Genomic DNA, 17,356 nt, shown 5'->3' on the forward strand with positions numbered 1-17,356 from the left:
AGTATACATCATTGATAAATATTACAAAACATGAGTGACATTTTATAAAAATTTATAATAATATATAACACAGTTTAGATTATTTTTTAGAAATTCATCCCTAATAATTTAATATAAAAAAAAATTCTCATGCGGTGGTTATGCTGGTGAAAAAGAATATTAGGCTTTTCAGAAGTTTAGCTTGGGACAAGCACCAATGTCCCAGCAGATTTTTTTTTCCCTGAAAGAGATAATATATTACACCTAAAACCACTAAGAACATGTTTATAGCAATTAGCAGGATGTAAACCAACCACTAACCATGTCAACCCGCCTTTTTTTTAAATCAAAGATAGGAGACTCGAACCCGCAACTTCTTAATTGAGTATGAGGAGACTATGCTATTTGAGCTATAACTCATTGGCATATCAACCCGCCTTTGACATCAAACTGATCAAAGTAAAATTTATCCAGATTGTAGTCCACTTTTGGTATGATACACATTTCTACTATTTTTTAAGGTATTATTCAAAATGTAATTATAAGATTTTTTTTGTAGACACAATGCAATTATAAGATATATGAATAAATAAATAAATGCCCTTTTTGAATTTTGCCAGTTCTTTCTTTTCTACGATCGTTGTACTTTATCAATGGACTTAAAAAAGAAAATGTTTAATTAATTTAAATAAAATATTTTATCCATGGACCAACAACGTCAGAGTATTTAATTAATATTGTTAGTATATTAATAAACAGTTAAACACTAACGTGATTATTTAAACATCTTTTTATTTATTAAGTATAAATTGTAATAAATAAATTTGTAATTAGTTAAAATAGTAAACATCTTACCCTATAATAAAAAAGATTTTGACCTTGGGTTCAAATTATAAAAATTATACTCCAAATAAAAAATTGTAAAAATTATATTCACGGGCATTTTGGGAAACAAAAATGGTTGCATACCAATCTCTTGGGTATCCTATCAATCATCCTCATCTTGGTTCCCATTAGGATATTTGTGTAATTTTCCTCCTCTCTTCCTTGGCTTTTAGAAGCGTTTCTCAACCGATAAAAAAAATTCATCATCTTGGTTCACATAATATAATACATAATAAATTATGTTTATAATCACAATTACACCCGTCTTATTTTAGTTTGAGAAATGAGCACATATGCTTCAAGACCAATGTTGGTGTACCAAAAATCATTGCGGAAAATCAATATGATTTCCTAAATTAGAGGCAATTAAAAACTAAACATTTGATTCCAACCTCAACAAATATTCATTTTACTCACAAGATGCAATTTTAACTTTAAACGTTAAATCCTAACTTCTATGATGTAATATTCTCCAAAACACATGATAAACAAAATAAACATGTATCAATAATACCAAGATAACCTAAATCCAGTTAACTCTACTTTTTCTTAATAACTGACTGAATTATAAAGCATGCATTTAAGTGTTCAATAAATTACTGATTAGCAGTACCTTTATAAGCTATGCTGACTACCTGGGTATTTTCTATATCTTAAATAGGAATACAGAGACAACAAAAAAAGGATTCAAAGAATAATGTCTGTCAAATATTCTTTGTCTAAATACTCAAAAGACAGAGATGCTAACTACTCCATCTCCTGTCGCTCAAATAGATCCTTTCAAACACGCCACAAAATCGATCAGTTTGGCACTGCAAAAAAATTTTAAAAAAAAAATGTTACAGCACATCTCTATAAGCTTCACATTTGAGGTGTATTAATTAACCCAACCTTTCTGCATTAATTTTGTCACAAAAGGTGTTTATAAAGAATCTCTTATGCAAACATCATACTTATAAGTCAACGTGATACACAAAGGGGAGGATGATCTTACTATATGTGGAGGTGTCAATTTGTTCTGGAAGCTCCTTTATATCAACTTCAAACCTTGATTGCACCTGGAATAATATTACAAATTTGTTTAGCAATTGATTAAAGGAAGGATCAAAATTTTCCTTTTACCCTTTCTGGATGGAATTACGCAAGAAAATTCTGGAAAATGGTCCTAACCTGATTAAGAACTTCAGAGTCAGCTGTTGAAGAGACAAAAGTAATTGCAAGCCCCTTGGTGCCAAATCTACCAGCTCTTCCTACCTATCAGTTTAAAACAAAAATACAACCATGTAAATATGGATTGCATAATGGTTAAATTAGCAGTACATAATGAGGTAATTTAATTCATATCATTTTTCGAAAAAAAAAGTCGTAATGATATGCAAGCAATTACCCTGTGCAGGTAAGTGTCAGCAGAATCAGGCATGTCATAGTTGATAACTATGTTAACCCGTTCTATGTCGATACCCCTTCCTACTAAGTCTGTTGCAACAAGAATCCTTTGCCTCCCTTCTTTGAAGCCTTTGTATCGTTTCAACCTGAAATACAAATTGCATGTTGTCAAAAAGATACAATTCACTTGATAGGTAAAAATAAAAAAACACGCAAATATATCAAATAGATAAATAATCCAGTAAGCAAACTGCTAATCCCCTTGATTAGAGAAAGATCCAGCAAAGAGAAAATAAGTAAACAAAAAAAGGCTAGCTATTGGGGGAACTCAACAGTGTCATTACAAAATTCAAAATATTAGATAAATGCTCAAGAGTGGGAATATGATTTCATTGAATGTCATGCATACAGACATATCATAGAAAGCTTGAAACCGAAGATAGACAGGTCGGGGTATGTTATATAAAAAAGAACATGTAAGCACCTTTCTTCCTGTGACATTCCAGAATGTATACATATTGAAGGGAAGTTGCACTCCACAAGCAACTTGTTCAACTCTGCAGCTCTGCTAACACTTTTTACAAAAATAACAACTTGGTTGAAGTCCAGAGCATCAAGAAGATCATTCAACTTACGATTCTTCTCCGATTCTTGCAATTTGATATAGTGCTATAGGAGAAAAATAACTAGAAATGGGATTGTGGACAATATGAATTAAAACATAAAAAATATAAAACAAAATTACTTGACCTCAAAAGGAGGATTAAGAAAGTCCTATGAAACACACCTGAACAAGACCATGAAGTGTTAACTTGGCCTCATCATCCACATAAATTTCCATTGGCTGAAAGAAGAGAGTCATCAATAAGATGGCTAAGCCAAATCTCATTTAAGAAACATAATTCAGTTATTTGAAACTACAAAGCAGAATATTTGCAATAATAACAATGACCAAGATTCAAAGCTTTTAACACACATAACCACCCATAGCAAAGAACAAAATTGACACAATAACTTCAAAGTATTTCAAGGAAAAGGAAAAATCATATAGCATCTTGATTCTAGATTCAGTCCAATAATAACCACATAAATAGAATATTACATCTTGCATAAATTTCTTGCAAACAGGTCGGATCTCTTTGCTGAGTGTAGCAGAAAACATCATGACTTGCTTTTCATGGGGAGTCAATTTGAAAATCTCTTGCACATCTCTCCTCATGTCTGCAATGGTCAAACAGTAAACATGCTAATAAGCATGAAAAGTAGAATAAGCTATCAAATAGCTCTCATATAGCTAAAAAGCTAAAATTGCACAAAAATAGAACTGGAAGAGAGATACCAAGTGATTCAAGCATCTTGTCACACTCATCAAGAATAAAATGCCTCACATTCTTTAAGCCAAGGTCCTTATCTCTAGTCAGGGCAAGAATCCTCCCAGGTGTTCCAACCACAATATGAGGACATTCATTCTTAAGCAATTCTTTGTGAACCTTAATATTGACACCCCCATAGAAAACAGCAACTTTGATATCAGGAAGATATGTGCTGAACCTTTCAAATTCATGGCAAATCTGTACAAGTCAGGAAACAAATGAGGATTTTCTTAAGTATACATTCATTTTTTTTCCCACATGTTATTGGGTATTGGTGGAAATAGAAGTGATTCTTCAACATATTAAGGCAAACAGACCTGATAAGCTAGCTCTCTCGTATGGCAAAGAACAAGAGCTGCAACTTGACCAGGAAGAGGATCGATTTGCTGAAGTGTTGAAAGAACAAAAACTGCAGTTTTTCCCATCCCAGATTTTGCTTGACAAATGACATCCATTCCTAAAATTGCTTGAGGGATGCACTCGTGTTGCACTAATGAAGAAGCAAAGAAAATTGTAGTGGACGAATCCTCAGTAAGTATATATGATCTGCCAGATCCTTTTAATGGAAAGGTTTACCAACCAATTTTCGTGACCTATTCATAACATGGTAGTAGTGATTACCTGACATATCCAAGAAAGAAAACAATATATTAGACTCATACCAATGAAACAGAAACTGACATAAATGGAAGAAAAAGAAGAAGAAAGCATGTACTTGATCAACTATCTATTAGTAGAAAGTGATGGGACTAAATCAGGCAATGACCTACTAGTCATCCCAAACAAATAGATATAATTAAGAATCAAATGAGAAATTAGGTCATCTAACTAAAGTAAGTTGAAATTACAAAACATCAAGAGCAACAGCAAGGGGAACCAGTTATGAACTTATAATTATCCCAAGAAAACATCAAACTACTAAAACTTGCCTTCGGATGGATGCTCGAATCCTGAATCGACAATAGCTCGAAGAAGCTCAGGTTTCAACAGGAAGTCTCGGAATCCTGAGCTATGGATGCCAACATATCCCCTGCGTCATGTATAAAAGGTACAGCAAATTAGGATGATAGTTCCTCAACGACTGGATAGAGAACTTAAAAAGACTTTAAATCATTATATGCTTCGGGATAAATTAATTTTAGAATAAAAGATTAATGATGAAGAGAAATTGTGAAAAGTTCTTAAATTTTCCGTGAACAATAGTTTTAACAAGTGCTCTTAACCCTTAAATTATACTGTTTTGAAGCAAAAATATCTCAATCGAAATACACTCAATTAACGAAGAAACCGTAATTTATGAATTCCACTCATCACCCTAATCACCCTTAACTTTTTTTTGTTTTTGTACTTACTTCAGTGACGTAATAAAAGGATTAAGAAAAAACCAAAAATTTAGACAATCACGGATAAAATTTCAATTAAAAAAACTGCAGATTTCGATGAAAAGAGGGGAAATAAGGAAAGGAACTAACTTCTTGCCGGATTCAGCAGCAGGTTTTGCAGAATCGGGGGCTTTTTCATCTTCTTCTTCGTAGTCGATGAGCTCTTCCTCGTAAGCCTCGGTATCCTTCAATTCGCCCATCCTATTATTCCAAATCCGATTTAGGGTTAGGGTTTTCAGTTACTATAGTTCATATGAGAGTAAATTAGTAGGAAACGATAGGAGAAGGAAGAGGATGAAGATTTGAGAGCAGGGAGCAAGCAGTATACGTATGTTACCTTTGAGCTATTGCGTAGATTTGGGAATTTAAAGTTTGAAGCGAATTGAAGTGAAACAAAACCCTAGATCTGGGTTTTAGAGAGAAGCAACAGAGAGAGGAGAGAAGAAAAAGAAGGAAAGGAACGGAGAAGATATAGCACCCAGCAACCACCGTTATTACGAAAATGACCCTGTGATGCTCCACACTCCTTTTAGGCTCCAGCATTCTTTAATTCTTTCTTCGTTTCTTTTGCGATCAAGTGGTAACTTTAGATCAACTTGTATTGGGAATAAAAGTGATGCATTCTTTTTAATGTATTTGAATAAATTATTTTTTAATCATAAAATGTTTTTAAAATATTAGTAAATTCTTTTTATCATTTAAAAAATAAGACATAATTAAATTTTTTTATGTATAATTTGTCTTCGTGTAAAATTTATAATAAAAAATTATTCGATAATTTAATAAATTTAACTAAATTATCATTTAATCATTATTAATTATTAACTTTATACAAAAACAATTACATATAAATTTTTACTGTAATTAAATATGCCATGCAGGCTGCAGCCATGGAGGCCAAAAATGCAGAGACTTGTAAACCTCAAATTGAGGGCCTAAAAATTTTGGGTTGGTTTATTGTTTATTTTTAATTAATTTCTCTTTTTAATTTTGTATCCTAATATGAGTGAAAAAATATTTAAAGCAAGGGGACTAGTAATATAATATAAAATTACTTTTTCTTTATCGGTTTTCTCATTTTAGAAAAATTTTATCCTAGTAGAATACAAGATAGGGATGTATCTATTCACACCAAATTAGGGATTAGAGGGAAAGATGTCTATCATAATAAAGAGAACAAAGCCTAAAGGGTAGTTTGTTAAAATTATTCAAACTGTATAGATGGATTCTTGATATCTATCTATCCAAAAAACACAATTTGATTAGTTTGGTTAAACAAAGCTTGAGCAAAATAACATTTAGTGATATGATTTTTTGCTCAAATGAAAAAATAACAAGTACACAGGAATGAATTAGTTTACAGAAACTATGGTATGCCTTTGTGGAAAGCTAGGCAAAAGCAATTGCATATGCATCAAAATTAAATTAATATGCCAGAAAAGGAAAGTAATGAATTAAAGGCTCAAAGTCACAACTTAAATTCACAGAAACATTCAGGTAGAGCAGAGCCTCTTCCATTGACAAAATCATCTCTGTGAAGCTTCCATAGTTCTTGCATCAACTCCTTTCCCTCCAGACCCTTCGACGTGAGCTCCGCAAAGCCTTTTCGGCTCAAGAATAGGGTCTTGTACAATCCTTTGAAAGCTCTCATCGCCGAAACCATCTTATCCATGTTCCCAAAATATGTAGCTACATAAGAATCACTATTGATGGAAACATAATAATCCAAAGCAGCTTTTGTATTGCCATGCATGTTCATGAAGTCTTCACCACTAAGAAGGCTAGACTTGGTAAATATATTGGTGTAGACGTCTGTTAAGCCTTCGATTTCCATCAACCCATCTCCGGCTGCAAGGTATATATTTGTGGTTGGTGAGATAGAAAGTGATTTAAGTATTAAAGCTGTCTCATTAGGTGTAAGAGGACATTTCCCACGTAACCGCCATATCCGGGCTAATTCTCCAGTCCATGGTTTTCGGTCTATTTGAGCTGCTTCTATGGCTTTCATGGAGGTAGGTGAAAGCCCTGGATACTGGCACTGGCTGTATGCAACCATGTCAGGCTCAAATCGAAGATGAAGGGACATAAAGGGTTTAGGTATCGCATCCAGAAGCTGAGAGGCTTTCGTTTCCAAGGATCTGGTGAGACGCAGTGCCTTGTAACAAGCTTGACACAGAGCAGCTTTTGCATACAAAGGGTATCTGCAAAGTTATGAGAATATCAAAGTGCTACCAAATTTACAAAAGTGAATGAAATTGGAAAATATTACACACTGATTGAATTATTCTTGCCCATAGAACATAGTCGATGATTTTGATCATGGACAATGATGAGGTGTTCAGGAATTAATCTCACACTAAAGTTAATGATAAGAATTTTCTCATTATTAGTATTGCCATAACAAAGTGAAATATCCCTCTAAAAAATTGAAGACAAATAAGAATACATGGAAGCAAAACCTAACCCAAGTCACACTGAAATTCTGAGTCAGCAAATATCCCAAGTGTCTTTTATTTTAAAAGCAGTTAATTTTTTTATTATTTTAAAAGCATGGTCATACCTGTCCCTTCTTTGAGACGCCGCTGGTGTGATTGAAATGTATTTATGTTCTAGTAGGGATGGAAGAACACTTTCAATATAATCAAATTGGCCTTTCCGTTTGCTACAATCCACGTGAACAGGTTCTTTTGAAGCAATCTCCGGTGGTAACTGTTTGACAACTTTGACAAAGCCATTCATTTGTTCAATGAAGTAGTCTACATCATACACATCTGCAAAGCCACTGTTATTGAATCAAGTAAGTCAATTCAGCATGACTAAGACACATGGTATGTCGTAACTTCAAATACCATCGATTAAATGATAGCAATTTACCGGCCAACATATCATTTCTAAATAAAAAATTGGGGAATTAAAACAACCTCACATAAATTGAAGGTTACCTTGATTCATTCCAATATGAAGCCACTTCAAACTTTGGCAGGACAAGGGTTGCATTTAAAAGACGAGCAATGCCCACACCATCACAGAACTGCAACCGTTGCAAATTTTATCTCAATTTTAAGAAAGAAGCAAAATTGTTTCAAACAGTTTCTAAAGATCTGAAGTTGAAGTTCAAGAGTATCTTCAAGCACTCACATCTCTTCGCATCTGATTGAGGCCCCCATAGCAATCCACTCTGATATATCCATTGGTTTCTAATGGTAGAGCTGCACCATTTCAAGAATAAACAAAAAACGAAAGCAGTTGTCTGCAATGAAAGCCAATTAAGGTTGATTCAGAAAAATAAAAAGCCAATCCGCAACCCGACCCAACTTGACCCTATCCCTGTCCTTTGTAACTCTACTATCAAAAATCATAATTCTTGACTTTTCCACCACAACATTTCTACAACATTAAAATTCCAAAACAAAGCCCTAAATTCATATTATTTAATTTAATGAACTCCTCCTATACAAGTACCCTCATTCCAAAGTCCAAACAATTTCAAGCTATGGGACTAACACTATATTATGAATGCGAAATCAAACTAAAACTCATTTCACTGAATGAATCTAGTTTTTTTAATCCAACAGATTAATGGAAATAACAAACTTTTAACCTCCAAGCAGAAACCTCATGCAAACAAATATCATTTGATTATAAACATTAAGTACCTGTTTGATGCCCTTGTAGCCACCAATTGCAAGGTCTCCACTCTACTAATCTCCGAACACTCCATATATCCACCTCCCCTCTGCAGTCACACATATATACACACAGAAACACCAATTCTCAGATCAGTAACCACTAACCAGAAATTAGACAACAATAACAACAAAACCTTATGCCACAAGGTGGAATCAACTATATAGATCATATCTATATTTAGTCTATTTATACTTAAATCCCTTTAGATAATGAACACTGCCCAAAATTGAAAAATACCCATTTGGCAAGTTCAAAACTTTATGGCAGACCTAACATAAACAACTAAATAAACAAAATGGGAAGTGTGGAAGCCGTGGCCAAAATAAAAAAAATGCCATATTCCAAATTGATTATACCCAGTTGCTAAGTCCAAAACTTTATAGTTGATTAGGCAAAAATAAATGAAAAAATCGAAGGGATTGGAGATCAATGAACTTACAGTAGTGGTGGTTTCCCAGAAAGAGGAATTTGGGAGAAAGGGGAAGAAGAAGGAGGGGATAGAAGTGCGAAAAGAATGAGGAGTGAGAGCGTGGCGACGAGAATGCTGAAGACAGGTTTCACTGAGAAAACGAACATTTCATTTCACAAGAAACCAAGTGATCAAGCTGTGTGATCTTTGTCTTTCTCTTCGATTTTGTGATTTGATCCGCGAGAATGGCACAGCTCATAGCTCATAGATCTTCTTCTATTCATAGGGATTGTTTGGAGCTTCTAAGAAAAAGATTTTTTTAATTATTTTTTTTAAATAAAAAAATAAAAATATTTTTATATTTAAATATTTTATTTTAAAATATTTTTATTTATTAATTATATTTAAGTATAATAATATAAAAATATTTTTTATTAATTTATTATATAAAAATTATTTTTTTAATAAAAAATATAAATTATAATTTTTCAAAAAAATATTTTTTATTTTTTTAATATTTTTATTTTTACTATTACAAATTTGTTAAATATACTAAAAAATAAAAAAAAGATAATTTTTTTAAAATAATAACACCCAAACAAATACATAATTTATAGGGCAAAACACTACAATAAGCCAACATCACTTCAAATTTACGTAAATGAGCCAAAAGGAAAATCGATTCAGCAATAAGCCAAATCGTATTTTAATGTAATTCGAACAGGCTAGTTCGAACTGCATTTAGGAATAAATCGAACCAGGCCAGTTCGAATTAGGAAGAAAGAGTTGATAGTAAATCGAACCAGGCTGGTTCGAACTAGCATTGCATGTAATTCGAACCACCCCAGTTCGAATTATAGGTAATTTAGGGTCTTCAAGTAATTCAAACCACCCTGGTTCGAATTACACTTAAGCTGCGTTCTAAGTAATTCAAAACACCCTGGTTCGAATTACTAGTGATTGTGCTATATAAGGAGTTCGAATCAGCCTCATTCGAACCATTCTCACCTTCCCCTACCCCACCAAATCTCATAGAAAAGGACCCAGATTCTCTCCGACAAAGACCTGAACGGAATACTCTGCTGATGGGGGACGATCCGGCACGGTTATATCGCTTGGATGGAGTCGCCCATATAGCTGGGGTCATCAACGAGGATGTTAGTACGGATATAACTTTGTTCTACCGGTACATGTGAGTTAGTGGTTTTGCATGCAGGTTAGATGGTGGTTTATGTTATTGGTTTATGTTAGTGGTTTCTGTTAATGGTTTCTGTTAGTGGTTTATGTTAGTAGTTTATATTAGTGGTTTTGCATGCGGGTTAGATGGTGGTTTAGTTGGTGGTTTATGTTAGTGGTTTCTGTTAGTGGTTTATGTTAGTGGTTTATGTTAGTGGTTTATGTTGGTGGTTTATCTTAGTGGTTTGTGTAAGTGGTTTATGTAAGTGGTTTACGTTAACGGTTTATGTTAGTGGTTTATGTTAGCGGTTTAGTTGTTAGTGGTTTATGTTAGTTGTTAACGGTTTATGTTAGTGGTTTGTGTAAGTGGTTTATGTTAGTGGTTTATGTTAGCGGTTTAGTTGTGGTTGTTTAATGTTAGATCTTTCATGTCAGTGGTTTATGCTGGTTTCTTATGTTAGTTGTTTATGCAAGTGGTTCTCGTTCATGGATTTTTAAGCGCTTATATTTAGTACGATTTTTAGGTTTATCAATTATCGTGTTGATTATCTTTGTCATTGGTAATTAAGTTGGTCCCACTAATGCAGTTCATTTCTTCCGCAGCCTCAGCGATGCATCAGGAGCATGCGGCGGCAGCAGGGCATGGTCCTCGATGACAGATACGTTCCGTACCTGCAGATGGCAGGTCTTTACCATCTTGCAAGGCTGAACGATAGATGGTTCCGGTTGGACGAGGCCCTTGTCAGTGCGTTTGTCGAGCGATGGCGTCCGGAGACGTACTTGCCATACAGATGTGTGCCGTCGATGCTAACTAGCGGCTTGCAATGACGGAATGCCTCGATGCACGGTGGAAACGTCCAGAAAAGTATGTGAAAATAGGCTTGAGACTCGTCAACTTGTCCACCAACTCGAACGGGGCTCGTGCGTAGGACTGCAACAGTACTCGGCATCGTTAACTGGACTCCCAACACCCACCTAGGGAGCTCGTTGTATGACTCATCCCAGTCACCGTAGATGAGGGAAATAGCCTTCTGCTTCGCCATCCAGACCCTCCTGTAAGTCGGCATAAACCCAAAGTGTGCTGCTGTGGCATTTAGGAGCACCTTTATGCTGACGGATGCATCGGCCCTGACCATTGGCATAATGAACGCCGAAATCACATGATAATCCAAGCTCCTGTGGTCACTCGAGATGGAGGTCGCAAGACAAGTGTGAGGTCCATTGTACCGTTTAACCTCCCAAATGCCCTTGCGCTGCCTGAGGCTCAGTCGAATCAACCAGGTGCACCCATTCCCAAACTCAGAACACTTGCCCACATAACGGCGATGATCAGACTCCACTACCTTGTACTGTACCCCTCGCCGGATGCTGTAGGTCGTCACACTTAACAGGGCCTCATCTTTATCTTGAAATTGCTGACCAACCTGGAACTCTGTCAGACCAGCTGTCCCTTCCGCATCTCTAGCTCCGAATCCAACGGAATGCCCTGAAACACCCTCCTGCCTCATGGCGTCCAGGTCCAAAGAGGAAAAATATGGTGGATACTGCTGTGTGCCAGAACTAGAACCACCGACCGCCAATGCAGGCTCACTCGGTCCGACATCGTCGCCGCTGTCATCCTCAATCATATCCGGCTCGACGTCGTCCGCCTCTGCATCATCCAACAATCCGTCTCCGACGCCCACTGGTGGAACGCCCTGTAAACCGTTCGGCGGAACATCAAATGATCCTACCACGTCGCCTACTCCGTCATTGAGATCAACAGCAAAAGACGGGGAGGCGACCGGTTGGACCGCTGTCTCGTACACAGGGACGGACGAAGAAGCAACGGCAGGCCTGGAACTGGAACCGGCTGCCGTGGCTACAGTCGTAGTATTCCGGTTCGAACCCCCTGAGCTGGATACCACATCAACCAGCTTTGCCAACAATTCTGGTGTCCTCACCTCTGGGAACTGCCTCCGACAAAGAAACAAAACTTGCAAGTCCTCATCACTACCAATCGTGAAACAATCATACTTCACAGTATCCTGCAGGACCGTGACTGGAATGCGATAGAAAAACTTCTTAACCCGCTTCGCACCTTCCACACCGAGTTTCATCAGCACAGATCTAACAAGGTCATCATAGCTCGTCGTAGGACTGACGACAATACAGAGGGGATCCTTATCTGTGAACTTCACACCGGAACGAGTTTTCCTCTTAATGGATCCTCTGTGGTGAACCAAAACACCAAAACTCTCCTCACTAGCCATCTTACACCCTCTAATGAGAGTAACTCACGTTTACAACCCTATATATACTGCTCTGTATACCACTAAATCGAACCAAGGTGGTTCGAATTAGAAGTTGTGTAATTCGAACCAGCGTGGTTCGAATTACTTAATGCAGCATATTTACCTATAATTCGAACCAGCCTGGTTCGAATTATATGATACAGCTTCTCTCTCTGTAAATCGAACCAGCCTGGTTCGATTTACTTCAAGCTTCTTCTCTCTTTGTAGTTCGAACTGCAGTGGTTCGAATTATTAACAAATAGAGTTCGAACCACCCTGGTTCGAATTATATAAAAATACGGTCTGACTTATTGCTGAAACGATTTTCGTTTTGGCGTATTTACGTTACAGGATTCTTCACTTGGCTTATTAGGGTTTTTTGCCCTAATTTATATTTAAGTATATATATATATATATATATATATATATATTTGGGAATAATATACCTTTTTATTGTTTAAAATTACATTATCAAAAATTGAAAAGTAATAGAATAATAAAATTATTGAGACTTTAAGAGTATTGTTTTTTTTTTTTTTTTTGTATTGCTCTTTTAACAAATTTATTTAGATGGAATTTTTTTTGAGTATTTAAAAAGTATTAAAGTATTGAAATTGCATCAAATCAAATATTTTATGTTTACTCTCAATTAATTAATCATAATAATTCTTTTATATAAATTAACATGAAGTGTTTCTTTTGACTTAAAAATTAAAAAGTTATTAAATGCATTAGAGTATACTAACTTATTCTTTTATTTGCTAAATTTAGTTAATACTGATAATAATATGAAATTAATCAAAATGATAAATATTCTTTATAAATAATATTAAATTTAAGATATTAAAAAAAAAAGTTAAATTCTTTTATCTAGGTTAAGTATTTCTTTTCGGCACTACTATTGCCAATTTGCCATTATTTTCAGCTTCCATATTCGTCACTCAAAAACAGAACAGAAAAGAGAAAAAGAGAAGAAGACACTCGTAGTGGCGGCACGCTCTCTTCACCCTCCAAGCTGCGAATTTCCGGTACGGCCATGATTTCTCTTGATCTTTAATATCTTCTCTGTGTCCTCTTTTGCCGTTATTGTGATTTTGTTTTTTCATATGAAGTGGTATAAAAGCTGCACACCATGTGTTTGATGTTTTGCTTGATGTATATTATTGTAATATTTTACCTCAGTGAATATATACTGCCATATACTTAAAGCAACAAGGTTTTTTATGCTGTGCTAGGTTTTTGCGTAATCCTTATAGATACAAAATGGGTAAAGCTAAAAAAGGACCTAAATTTGCTGTGAGGAAGAAGGTTATTACCACCAAAGCTATCAAAAGGTGAGTTTTTCTATTTTCGTTTTCTAAATTTCCTATTTTGTTTGGTTTAGCTCAATTTCAAGTCCTTTGTTTTAATTCATATATTGGAATATTGGAATTCAGCTACAAGCAGGAGGTTTTGGACCCAAGAAAGAAGGATCATGACAAGGAAAAGCTACCCAGAAACGTGTAAGGCTTCATGAGGACTATCAGTTATCTCTTTCTTTTTAATGTTTTTTTTATCTATTTTGACTACTGTTTTCAATAACCCATGGTCCGAATTTGCTTCATTTAGGCCTCGCTATTCTTCAGCACTTTTCTTTGAATACAATACTGCATTGGGATCCCCTTATCGTGTTCTAATCGATACCAACTTCATCAATTTCTCCATCCAAAATAAAGTGAGTGTGCTTAACTTTTAATTTTTTATTTTTTATTTGAATGAAGTTCAATGTGGGTAGAACATAATAAAAATTAAAAATATGTATATATATATACCTACTGTCATATTTCTCAGGAAAGACATCTTTCTTGTCTCTTTTTCCAAATTTGTGTAACCTTATAACTTGGTGGCATTTCTTGTCATGGACTACTTTGTTCGTATTTGTGTGATATGTAGCTAATAATGTTTGTGACCATGTGTTGATGATGATAGTCATGATTCTGTCGTCATTCTAACATGTAACCTTGTTAACATGTGAGGGAATTAAAATCAATTACTATCAAATGTATAATTTTCGTGTTAAGTTTCCTAGTTGGTCACTCACAAATCTTTGGCCTTGTTTATGCAGTTGGAGCTGGAGAAGGAAATGCTGAAGTGTTTATATGCAAAATGTGAGTTAGAAGCAATGGTTACTTACCTAAGTTCATGCCATCATAGCTTTGCCAAGATTATAAGATTCTTTTCCCCTATTGGGCAGTGAACACATTAATTCCAATCCCACGTTATCTTCTTACCCTTGGTCTATTGGTGTTTTGGATTCTCAGGCACTCCTTGTATCACGGATTGTGTGATGGCAGAGCTTGAGAAGTTAGGGCAGAAATATCGTGTAGCTCTAAGGTAGATGTTTTGTGTTGTGCCTTATATAGTTGATTATGTGGCTATATCTTCATATGCTTGTGATGCATATATATATAGTCTCTGTTTTTGCAAACCTTCATCATCACCATGTCCTTTATTAAAACTTTGGTTGACAAAGAAACAGACCATTGCTCCTCTGAAATACCTAACTTTTCAAAAGAAAAGTAGATATACCACTTGAAATTTTACTCATTTATCAGTTTTGTTTGAAATTGAAAGAGACATATTGAAGCTCTAATTCAAATAGATTAAATCACATTGCTTGAAACATCTCTTAAAACGACACAGGTTTAGGTTGAAGAAATCATGGGACTCGGTGATTTTTTCCCCCTTTGAAACATTGTAGTTCTCAGCCTCTAGCTTGCTTGCTTATGCTACTATTGGTCATATTTCTTTGATAGGCCATTTCTTTGATTTAGATGAAAGAGAAACAACATTTTTTTTAAAGTAAACGTACCCGGAAGATGTACATTTTGACACCTTAATGAGTCCTCAAAAGACTATAATTTAAGGTATAACTTGTTTGAATACAGATCTTACTAGGTCCAAGGTGTAGTTTTACTTTTCTTCTCATTTCCTTTTTATGATAAATGATTATAATAGTTTCAGCTTCTTAGTATATTTTAAGGTATAACGTGTTTGGATACAAATCTTACAAGGGCTAGAGTGTAGCTGTTTTTTTTTTTTTCTTTCCTTTTTGTTGATAAATTATTACTATATTCAGCTTCTTATATACAAGTTTTTATTTTTGTACATGACAGGATTGCAAAGGATCCACGATTTGAGAGAATACTCTGTACTCATAAAGGGACCTATGCTGATGACTGTATTGTTGATAGAGTTACTCGGGTGTGGTTCTATTTTAATTATGTGTGATACTTTTGTTTGTTTTCAAGTATCTGTTAAAAATGTTTCGCAGACAACTGTTAATTTCTTTTCATCCCAATTTATTTACACAAACCATTTTCTTGTAAGCAGAATAAGTGCTACATTGTTGCAACTTGTGATCGGGACTTGAAGAGGAGGATCCGAAAGGTAAAGTCATTAGTCTCTTTTTTGCTTTGCTTGCGTTGCTTCTGAATGCAATTGTGTGATTCATGAAGTTGGTTTGTCTATTGCAGATTCCTGGTGTGCCAATAATGTACATCACGAAACGCCAGTACTCGATTGAGCGCTTACCTGAAGCAACTATGGGTGGAGGTAAACACTATTATATAATATATATACAACACAATATAATTTATTTTCTGTTTTCATTTTTGTTTTTGCCTTTTCCCTCATAAAATTTTGAAAATAAAATGTACTACATCGGAAATAAAATAGAAACGAATCTAACCCTTTATTTTTATTTTTTATTTTCATATTTGGTACTAAACGAACTGAACTATGATTCTTAATACAGCACCAAGAATATGATGGAGTGACAGAAATGGCAAAGCTCTGTATACTGATAATTCATGCTAGATCTTGTTACAGTTTTGATCCTTTTCTAGCAGCATGGAATTCGAGAAGCTTGGCATGTACACTGTTAGATTGTTTCATGAAATTTGCCTAGTTTAATTTCATAGTTATATGTTATCAAATTTTGTTAATATATGTAGGTTAAACCTAATGTCTCACATACTCCAATGTTCTTCGTTAAATCACTTGCTGAAGATTAGAAATCGTAAAGTTGAAATTCTCCGGTATAAGCTTTACAAATTGTATGAGAAAATGGATGATAGCAATAGTATATAAACTTCATCAAGAATTTGTTAATGTTGAGATACGTCTCTTTTAACTCTTGAATAGTTCTATCTTACACATTATTCTTTGACCAAAGCTCTATTTAATTTGGTCATAGTAATTATAGAATTCAAACTAAATTGACGGATTATCAATGACCTTTTTTGATAATTCTACTGCCAAGAATAATTTAAATTTATATTGAGTAGAGGATCGTTTTTATCTCCAAACGTTCGAGGTAAGTTTCAAAGTTGTCATTAAGATTTGAATCGTTTTATTTAAGTTTCTAACGTTTCAAAATTGACTCAATATTGTCCTGCCGTCAGGAATTGTGCCATCAACAATTTGTTAACGGAATTGATGGTGGGATAAATTGAGATGATTTTGAAACGTTAGGGGTTTAAATAGTTAGAGACTTAAATAGGACGAACACGGTGGGAACAAAAACAATATATAGAAATAAATTTTAATTTTATCTTTCAATAATATCAATTTTTTACGGTACATGGTTATTCAATTATTTTTTAATTACATCTAAATAAATTATACTTAATCACATTTAATTTTATTTTAAATAAATTTATTTTTTTTATAATTTTACTCTTAAAAATTTTTATTTATCATAAAATGTTTGTAGAATAATTAGTATATAAATTTGTGGGAGAAAAAAAATGATACACATAC

General features: G+C 34.4%; 3 protein-coding genes across 4 annotated transcripts; 1 reads left to right on the forward strand and 2 right to left on the reverse strand.

The window, feature by feature from the left end:
* Positions 1–1,383: 1,383 nt before the first annotated feature.
* Positions 1,384–5,605, reverse strand: LOC107618047 (DEAD-box ATP-dependent RNA helicase 15). The gene is made up of 12 exons (XM_016319972.3): positions 5,343–5,605; positions 5,096–5,206; positions 4,553–4,653; positions 3,941–4,113; positions 3,590–3,821; positions 3,353–3,471; positions 3,038–3,094; positions 2,735–2,919; positions 2,252–2,396; positions 2,035–2,118; positions 1,859–1,922; positions 1,384–1,676 (listed from the first exon to the last, which is right to left on the reverse strand). Exons 1-12 carry the CDS (start codon positions 5,546–5,548, stop codon positions 1,666–1,668), a joined length of 1,488 nt encoding a protein of 495 aa, XP_016175458.1. The 5' UTR covers positions 5,549–5,605; the 3' UTR covers positions 1,384–1,665.
* Positions 5,606–6,287: 682 nt separating this feature from the next.
* On the reverse strand, positions 6,288–9,382 carry LOC107619142 (O-fucosyltransferase family protein). 2 transcript variants are annotated; one of them, XM_016321367.3, is made up of 6 exons: positions 9,135–9,382; positions 8,662–8,741; positions 8,144–8,214; positions 7,948–8,036; positions 7,566–7,787; positions 6,288–7,206 (listed from the first exon to the last, which is right to left on the reverse strand). In XM_016321367.3, exons 1-6 carry the CDS (start codon positions 9,269–9,271, stop codon positions 6,474–6,476), a joined length of 1,332 nt encoding a protein of 443 aa, XP_016176853.1. In that variant the 5' UTR covers positions 9,272–9,382; the 3' UTR covers positions 6,288–6,473. The 2 variants fall into 2 exon arrangements, with proteins under 2 accessions (XP_016176853.1, XP_016176854.1); XM_016321368.3 differs by lacking the exon at positions 9,135–9,382 and having other exon boundaries at positions 8,144–8,255.
* A 4,065-nt stretch (positions 9,383–13,447) lies between these two features.
* On the forward strand, positions 13,448–16,745 carry LOC107617715 (uncharacterized). Its single transcript, XM_016319557.3, has 10 exons — positions 13,448–13,581; positions 13,789–13,887; positions 13,990–14,055; positions 14,162–14,267; positions 14,658–14,700; positions 14,854–14,926; positions 15,709–15,796; positions 15,926–15,982; positions 16,069–16,147; positions 16,350–16,745. Exons 2-10 carry the CDS (start codon positions 13,817–13,819, stop codon positions 16,361–16,363), a joined length of 597 nt encoding a protein of 198 aa, XP_016175043.1. The 5' UTR covers positions 13,448–13,581; positions 13,789–13,816; the 3' UTR covers positions 16,364–16,745.
* The last annotated feature ends 611 nt before the right edge of the window (positions 16,746–17,356 follow it).

The sequence above is a fragment of the Arachis ipaensis genome, chromosome B9, assembly GCF_059453495.1.
Source record: "Arachis ipaensis isolate K30076 ecotype BB chromosome B9, ASM5945349v1, whole genome shotgun sequence".
NCBI classification, from domain to species: domain Eukaryota; kingdom Viridiplantae; phylum Streptophyta; class Magnoliopsida; order Fabales; family Fabaceae; genus Arachis; species Arachis ipaensis.

Bases quoted from the DNA above. Each gene is read 5' to 3' on its own strand.
- LOC107618047 (XM_016319972.3), bottom strand. From the start codon at position 5,548: ATGCTGGAGCCTAAAAGGAGTGTGGAGCATCACAGGGTCATTTTCGTA. The intron at 5,207-5,342 runs GTAACATACGTA...TTGGAATAATAG, and splicing joins ATCTACGCAATAGCTCAAAG to GATGGGCGAATTGAAGGATA. The intron at 4,654-5,095 runs GTTAGTTCCTTT...TACATGACGCAG, and splicing joins GCTGCTGAATCCGGCAAGAA to GGGATATGTTGGCATCCATA.
- LOC107619142 (XM_016321367.3), bottom strand. From the start codon at position 9,271: ATGTTCGTTTTCTCAGTGAAACCTGTCTTCAGCATTCTCGTCGCCACG. The intron at 8,037-8,143 runs GTGAGTGCTTGA...CAACGGTTGCAG, and splicing joins TCAATCAGATGCGAAGAGAT to TTCTGTGATGGTGTGGGCAT. The intron at 7,207-7,565 runs GTATGACCATGC...ATAACTTTGCAG, and splicing joins GCGTCTCAAAGAAGGGACAG to ATACCCTTTGTATGCAAAAG.
- LOC107617715 (XM_016319557.3), top strand. From the start codon at position 13,817: ATGGGTAAAGCTAAAAAAGGACCTAAATTTGCTGTGAGGAAGAAGGTT. The intron at 14,056-14,161 runs GTAAGGCTTCAT...TGCTTCATTTAG, and splicing joins GAAAAGCTACCCAGAAACGT to GCCTCGCTATTCTTCAGCAC. The intron at 14,927-15,708 runs GTAGATGTTTTG...TGTACATGACAG, and splicing joins AAATATCGTGTAGCTCTAAG to GATTGCAAAGGATCCACGAT.